The 8,621-nt window shown below is 43.9% G+C and overlaps 1 protein-coding gene across 1 annotated transcript in view; it reads right to left on the reverse strand.

Moving 5' to 3' along the window:
* Positions 1 to 8,621, reverse strand: part of KIAA1751 (KIAA1751 ortholog) — a 146,614-nt gene that overhangs the window by 45,732 nt on the left and 92,261 nt on the right. Inside the window, exons 13-16 of the mRNA XM_006871776.1 lie at positions 6,023 to 6,089; positions 5,474 to 5,563; positions 4,542 to 4,697; positions 3,911 to 4,058 (exon numbers count right to left, since the gene is read on the reverse strand). Of these exons, the coding sequence (XP_006871838.1) occupies positions 3,911 to 4,058; positions 4,542 to 4,697; positions 5,474 to 5,563; positions 6,023 to 6,089 (461 nt within the window). The remainder of the gene's footprint in view (positions 1 to 3,910; positions 4,059 to 4,541; positions 4,698 to 5,473; positions 5,564 to 6,022; positions 6,090 to 8,621) is intronic.

Consider the following 8,621-nt stretch of genomic DNA (forward strand, 5'->3'; position numbering starts at 1 on the left):
CAGAAAGATGTTTACCTGTGCTTTATTGACTACGCAAAGGCTTTTGATTGTGTGAATCATGACAAACTGTGGACAACACTGCGAAGTATGAGTATTCCAGAACACCACAAAAAAATGGGGCAGTGTTTTATTCTTTTGTGATATGCAGATGATACAACCTTGCTTGCAGAAAAAGAAGATGACTTAAAATACTTACTGATGAAGATCAAAGACTACCCTTCAGTATGGATTGTACTTTAGTGTAAGGAAAACAAAAATCCTCACCACTGGACCAATAAATAACATCAGACAAATGGAGAAAAGTTTGAAGTTGTCAAGACTTCATTTGCTTGGAACTACAGTCAACACTCACAGAAACAGCAGTCAGGAAATGAAACAATATATTGCATTTGGTAAATCTGTTGCAAAAAGATCTTTTTTAAGTGTTCAAGAGCAAAGATATCACTTGAAGGGCTAAGGTGCGCCTGACCCAAGCCATAGTATTTTCTTTTTAAACTTTTTATTGTGAATTGAGTGAAGGTTTACAGAGATCATCAGTTTTACAGAGAAGATCATCAGTTTTACATTCAATGTTTTAGCTCAATGATTGCAATCTCTTTCATGCAACGTTATCCCACTTCCTTCCTGTGGTTCCTATTTTCATTCCACCCACCTTCCCATCCCTTCCCACCTTCCCATCCCTTCTCAATTTTGTCCTTAAGTAAATGTCACTGTTTTGATTTTGAATGATTGACCATTCCACAGCTGTCCCCTATATACCTATCTACTGCTTGGCTGAATATTGGGCCACAAGGTGAGTTCATTTCCAGACCTGAAAGGTGGTCAAGGGCCAGAGTCTCTTTTTGACAGGTAAACCCAGCCTTTTTTTAAAAAATAAATTTTAGTTTTGCTCCACATTTTCTCCCACTCCATCCAGGGCCTTCTAATATGATTCCTTTTAGAGGAGTTGGTAGTGGCAGTCAGCCACCATCTAGTTCTGGTCTCAGAGTCGTGGAGACTGATGTTCACTTGATCCATTAGTCCACTGGATTAGCATCTTCAATTCTCATCACTCTTCTTTCTTCTGCACATGGAGAGACCAATAGTTGCACCTTAGATGGCAGCTTTTAAGATCCCAGATGCTATTCGCCAAATTAGGATGTAAAACATTGTCTTTGTGGACTATGTTATACCAATTAACCATAGTGTCCTCTGTGGTCCTGAGCCCCCAGGCCCATTAACTTATTGTCTTAAAAGTTTGGTTATATCTGTCTTCAATAACCTCATATGTATGTGAAAGTTGGACAATGAATAAAGAAGACCGTAGAAGAATCGATGCATTTGAGCTATGGTGTTAGAGGAGAATATGAAAAGTACCATGGACTGCCAAATGAACAAACCAATCTTTATTGAAAGAAGAACACCCAAATTCTCTTTAGAAGACAGGATGGCCAGACTTCGTCTCTCATACTTCAGACATGTCATCAGGAGGGACCAGGCCCTGGAGAAGGACCTCATGTTCGGTAAAGTGGAGGGTCAGTGAAACAGAGGAAAACCTTCAATGAGATGGATTGGCACAGTGGCAGCAGCAGTGGGCTCAAGCATAGCTATTGTAAGGTTGGCACAGGACCCGGCAGTGTTTCGTTCTGTTGTGTGTAAGGTTGCTGTGAGTTGGTATCGATTTGACAGCACCTCTCTGGTAGTGTAGTGGTTACGAATTGGGCAAGGTCAGCAGTTCGAAACTACCAGCTGTTCTGCTGGAGAAAGATGAGGTTTTCTGCTCCCGTACAGATATACAGCCTCAGAAACCCTGTACAGGGTTGCTGTGAGTCAGAACCAACTTCATGGCACATAACCACCACCACCACCAAAAAAGTTTTCTTCATTTTACCTGCTGTATGCTCCACCACATTTACACTTGTATTTGCCACAAAGGTAAATACCCATGTACAAATAGCCTCTTTCAAATCCTTATATATTTGTTGGTATACTTCAAGTCTTCTTCCCATACCCGTTTAGCCCATGTATCTATCTGTTCATGTATCTATCTACAGAACACTGGTGTTCCAAGGTTGTATAGATAGCTCTCTATCCTTATCCCCTTTGTCTTCACCTGTCTTATAATTCTTCTGCCAATCTCCCTCTGTCCATATATTGCTTCCCTGTCACCGAGCTAACATGTGTCTACCCTTTTGCTAGTAAATTACTCTCCCTTCCCTCCCAACCCAGGTAAATATCAAAGAAGGTTTCTTTTAGCATGAAAACCTTTTCTTGAATTTTTACAATAGTGATCTCATACAATATTTGTCTTTGTGATTGACTAATTTCACTCAGCATAATGTCCTCCAGGTTCATCCATGTTAAGAGGTGTTTGCAGATTCATCATTATTCTTCACCATTGCATTGTATTCCATTGTGCATATGTACCAAAAATTACCCATTCTTCCACTGATGGGCATTTAGGCTGTCCCCATCTTTTTGCTATTGTGAATAGTACTGGTGATAAATACTGGTGTGCATATATTTACTCGTTTAAGCCATGGTATTTTCAGTCATCTTATATGCATGTGAAAGTTGGACAGTAAATGAGGAAGACCAGAGAAGAATAGATACATTTGAATTATGGTGTTGGAGAATAATATTAAAAGTACCAAGCACTGCTGGATGAATAAATCAGTGTTGAAATAAGTTCAGCCAGAATGCATTTCAGAAGACAGGACGGCCAGACTTTGGGCATATTATTAGGAAGGCCAAGTCCCTGAAGAAGGATATCATGCTTGGTAAATGGAGGGTCAGCAAAAATGAGGTAGACACTCAACGCAATGGATTAACATGGTGGCAGCAACAATGGATTCAAATGTAACAATGACTGTGAGGATGGAGCCGGGAAGGGCAATGTTTCATTCTGTTGTGCAGCCCTATGCACTATGAACAGGAACTGACTCGGTGGCACCTACCAATAACAGTTTGACTCCTGTGTATTCCATCTGGGAAGACCCACATGTATAGTTGCTATTTATGATGTTGAAAAAGCTATTGTAATGGTTTTGTAGAATTCTATTGTGTAACCTCTGGGACTGTTTCTATCATCAAGGCCATATTTTCCAACTATTGATCCATCTTTGTTTCTGACTTTCATATTTCAATCACCAGTAATTACCAATGCTTCTTGATTGCATGTTTGATTAATTCTGACTACAAAAGTTGGTAGAAATCTTCCATTTCTTCACATTTGGCTTTAGTGGTTATGCACAAATTTGAATAATGGTTGTATTAACTGGTCTTCCTTAGATGTTATCCTAGATGGATGGCTATTACCCTATCACTGATGGCATTATACTTCAAGACAGATCATCCTGAAATGTTCTTGTTGGCTATGAACGTGGCACCATTCATCTTCAATTTGTCATTTCTGGCACAGCAAAAAATGATGATCTGATTCAAAATGGCCAATACCAGTGGCAACGTTTCCAGCATCACAGCAATATACAAGCCACACATTAACTCCCCAGTGGTGGCCTGGGTTGGTGGAGGGGCGTAACCCCCATGTGGATTGATTGGGCTTAGTCATTCCCAAGTCTTCTGTTAACTATTAATGCAAGTTTTAGTCCACTCCACAGACATAAGAGCATTTTCTTATTACCAACACTGAAAACTGAAGCCTTGGGAAATCCCACAATGCTGAGCTTTATTACTACCACCACTCACTGTCTTTGGGAAGAACTCCAGCGCCTAGGACTCAAGAGACACGATGCTCTGGGACCCTCAGGCCTGCCGCTACTCCTCCTATCAGCCTGTCATATACAGCCAGGGGGAGAGGGGAGGCATGTCCCCATTGTCACTCAGGAAGCTGGGGGCAGGCGGGTGGCCAGGCTCCTGTGCTCTGGATGACCAAGTGCCATGTGCTGGATGACTGGTGGGGTCAGCTCACCTGCGTGGTGCCCTTCCTCGGTCTCTTTGCTCTCTGTCTTCCCAGTCTCCCCAGGCAAGGATTCAGGGACCTCAAACAAGTTCTCGGAGATACTGGGCCTGACGATTTTCTCATAAATATTATTGTCATCATACGTGTAGCTACTACTCTAAAAAGAGAACAAAATATGTGCTCTCAGGGACTCTCCTCATTCACTTTAATGCCATTGTCCCTACAGCCAGCAGGGTCTCACCCTCTGGTGGTGGCTTGCGCTGCCCACATTCTGCCTGCCCAGGGCTACAGACCCACAGGGCTTGTCTGGAGCTCAGACAGCACAGCCTCCCTCTCCGTCCCAGACAGTCTCAGGCATCACAGACCCCACCTTGAAGCCCAGTGGCTGGGCCCTGAATCTACCACCTCATGCCTCTCAGGTTCCCACTTGGGTCACTCCAAGCTTACTCCTTCCTCCTCAGCTGGCCTTTGGGACAGACCCTCTTCCTACCCGATTGCTTTGAGGTGGTCCCAGGTACAGTTTTTTCTCCGCACCCTCTATACCAGGTCAGCCCCCTTAGCCTCCATCCTGGTTCTGGCTCCAATGAGCTTCAGCCCAAACTTCAACTCGCCTGCAGGCCGGCCCAGCTGGCTTACTCACATCTTTCATGGAGTTGCTCTGCTCACAGGACTCGATTATGGGCTGGAACTTGAACTCTGTGCCTAAGCCACCAACGTTAGTCAGAGTGATGACCCGGGATGTGGTCTCACCCACCACATAGCTGCCGAAGTCAATGAGATTCTTATCGAGGGAGAGCTGCAAGGGAACACGGCAGCCTAAACTCCTGTGGTTGGGACATCCTGCAGTGGTCTCCACTTGTAGCAGTCCTCTTACTGCCCTAGACGTGTCCAGACCCAAGAGATCCCAGGTTTGTGAGTGGATTGTGCTACATTCTGGAAAACTGTAGGAAAGATGGTTTCACCCTGACAGAATCTGAGGGTTTTCCATGATTCTTTATAAAAGCCCTGATTGTAGAGTTGCAGAGCTGAGCTGTGCACATCAGGCCTACGGTTCCCATGGCTGACATGCGGCTGGAGCAGGAGGACCATCGAGAATGACTTTCAGGGCAAAAGTATGTTAAGGGTAAGGGGTGGTGTGTTATGATGTCACTAATTTACTTTGAAGTGGATAGAGCAAGTGTGATAAAGAAAAATAAAAAGACTTATGGGAACAAGAAGCACGTTCTTCTCTGAGGAGTCCTAGGGTCTCTGACTAGAGGGTCCTGACGTCCAGGGACACAGATTGGGCTCTGGCCACATTCTTTCAGTGTCATTTGAGTGCTTATCTGCCACCCACTTAAGGATGGGCCAGAAGACCCAAGTTTCACTCCTGCTTGTCTCCCCCCACATGGGAGCATACCACCCTCACCATGGGCGTGTGTACACACATATAAGCATTCCCCCCAGAGTGCAATGCCGCCACCACGTCCACACCCCAGCCCAGCCCAGCCCAGCCATGCACACAGGATACATACTCTCCTCATGGGATCAGGGTGTCCCAAGGAACCCCACTTCAGATATTTTGGAACTCACAGAACATTTCTTGGTTGAACATTTCAGTGGAACAGAAAATCCACCAGTCTGAGCCAAAAACGTGACATTTCCTTCCAGATCTTTATTTACCTAAATAAAAAAGCAATTCCAACTATCATAAATTTTCATTACTCCACAGCTGCATACACCACGTGTGTTACACAGCCACAGTTTGACTGGGCCTACCTGCTGCCCACAAACCCCAAGGAGGAGGTCAGCAGAAGGTGTTCAGGAGGGCCACCTACTCAGGTGTGGATCTAAGCGTATGGAAGGTAAGTCCTGGACCCTCCCCACAGCCGGGGGACTGAGGGTAGCACAGTAATGATGTTCAGAACCACACAGACACGTGACTGTTCCTGGGTAGAGGCCCAGGTGGCCTTCTTGAGATATGGAATGCTCCTTCCTTCATTCCAGTGTTCCTCATTCCAGAGATCTGAGGACCCAGCAGTTCCTCAGGGATTTGAGGACCTGAGTTCATCCACCACCCCACAGAAGAGCATGAGAACAACCTCATTCCATACCTCCTGATTTTGGGGCCAAAGCACTCACCATAGGTTTGAAGGTGACAAACACTTCACAGGACATACCAGCTGACATGGGACCAGGGGGATCAAAGCTGCAGACACAGGACCAGAGTACATGTGATTACATCCACACACAGGGACACTTACTGTTTACACAAGTGACACACAGGCCATGCCGGATAGGCTATGCAGACCAGTCACCCCCTGGCATCTGGCCTACCTTCCCTCTGCCCAGTCTGCCTCGTTGAGTGCTGGGGAGCAACTCTTGGGCTGCTGGCTGCACTTCTGTCTCCTTAGTGCCCAGACAATGCCCAGCTCACAGAAGATGCTCAATTAATATTTTTTTTCAATTAATATTTGAATGTTTGTTGAGTGAGTGAATGAATAATAAATGAATGGGTGAAACAGATCTCAGAGGCTAACTCAGAGAATCCATAGGATGCTGTAGGTGAGCAATGACCACAGCTCCTCTGGGGACCTAAAACGATCCTCGCCTCTGGACCTAGAGTGTGACCTGGGCGGGAGCTAGCACTGAGAGACCTGCGTACATTAGGGACCCTCTGGTTCCAAACTTCTTTGAAAGACCTAGAAACATTGTTAACGATACTTCTTCAGATTAAGGGCCATACTGACTCTCAAAAACCTCAGAATAAAAACAGTACATGTGTGTGGAAGATAGAAAATGACAAAGCATGTAAAATGTCAGAGTCGCTGTGAAATGAACAGAAGTAGAATGCATATATTTGAAACTAATTGAAAAAAGGAAATGATTATCGACAGAGTAAATGACAGTAGCAAACACAGAATAAGAGAGTAAAAATAAATCCCAATACATATTCACAGTACATAGTCAGATTTCATTCTTCAGTTAAATGAATAAGATCCTAAGACAAGAATTTTGAATAAAGCAAACACTTCTATGAAACAAAATCACAAAAAATAACTTTGGAAGCAATGTCAAAACAGTAAGGAAGAGCTAAATGTAAATTGGTAGAACTCAGGAAGGAAAAGAAAGAAAAAAACACAACAAGAAAGATCACTGTGAGAAAAATGAGTGGGGAAAAAAGGGAAGTAGAAAGCATGACAGGAATCAGAAGGAAAATGATAGACATAAAAAAAGCAGCAAAGGGAAGACCCCAAGTCCATGGCCCGTGGCCACCCTTCAGGTCAAACTAAACTCGCTTTCATGGCTCAATTTTCAGCCAGGTGATAGACAGGTATATAGAGGGGATGACAACATTAGTAAGGCATGCTCACCCTGGTATGATCTACCATTCAAGATAAAAGGACAACATTTACCTAAGGACAAAGTTCGTAAGGGTTGGGAAGGAGAGTGGAAAAATGAATCACAGGGAAGCCATGGGACAACTCTTGTTACAGGAGGGGATTGCAATCATTGAGCTGAAACGAAGCACATGTAAAATGCAAAAACTGTAAAGCTGATTCATGTAAAACTGAAGATCTGCTCAGTACATGTTCAGTCAATTCACAATGAAAAAATTTCAAAAATCAAAAAAGCAGCAAAGAAGATCCAATGTATACATAATGGAGTCTCAGAAGAAGGCACATTGGAAGAGAGTAAAATTTAAATATATTGCTCAAGGAAACAGTGCTAAAATAAAACGTGACTTTAACATTCATATAGAAAAGACCCAGCAACCAAACTTACCCACAATGATCAACATCAAAATTAAAAAGAAAGAAAGAGAATTTGGGCAGCCAAGCAAAAGATTAAAATAATTTATAAGGGGAAAAAAATAACTGAGTTGTTCTCAACAGAGCTTTGTGACACAGGGATCGAAGCATAATCTGAATGGGCAAAAGAGGGGAAACAATGTTAAGGTGATTGGTTGTATTATGAATATTGATTTTCCTTGTGTACTATTGGGATAGAAAGGAGTATCAGGAAATATGATTACAGACAGCTTGTAAGCTCATATTCAGCTTATAAATGGAATACCTAAAAGGGGTTCTAGAACTTGTGCAGGGAAAAGGCTTCTTGGGGAATCCTTGTAGTATGTAAAGCCTTAGATGAAATCCTGAGCCCAATCCAGAACATTTCAAGCTGGGACATTCCCACTTGAAAGGACAAGCAGACCAGCCTGGAGCAGATAGAGGAACAGAAGCTATTTCTTGAAAGAAAGACCAACACGGGGGGTGGGGGTGGGGAGGTGAGCAGACTGCTTGGCTATTGCAAGAACAAGCAAGCTGTTCACCTGGTAGCCATTAAGGTAAACCATCAAATCCCTTCAGGACAAACCCTAAGACTGAAACTCAAAGGGAATACATGAGCAGGCATGTAAGCTCACTGGTGACCGCGTTGGTGAGTGGATGTGGGGTAAAGGCAGTGATGAAGACATGGGCTGAGCTTGTCCATGTTCCATAGAATCCTGTCGATCTTGAGATGAGAGAGAGAAGAGGAAGGGCTGGTTGGTTCAAAGTTTGCAGAGATATGGGAATCCCTGAGCCCATGGACACTGACCTAGCAACTGGGGACTACAGCTCAAAGTGAACCATCCAGCTGATATGAAATGGGGGGAGGTGCGCAAGAATGTCCAAACTTGCAGATAGTACCCATTTAACCTCGCTCGATGGCTTGATGATCAGAACTCGACTAGAGGAAG

This window comes from Chrysochloris asiatica, unplaced genomic scaffold, assembly GCF_000296735.1.
Source record: "Chrysochloris asiatica unplaced genomic scaffold, ChrAsi1.0 scaffold00173, whole genome shotgun sequence".
NCBI lineage: Eukaryota > Metazoa > Chordata > Mammalia > Afrosoricida > Chrysochloridae > Chrysochloris > Chrysochloris asiatica.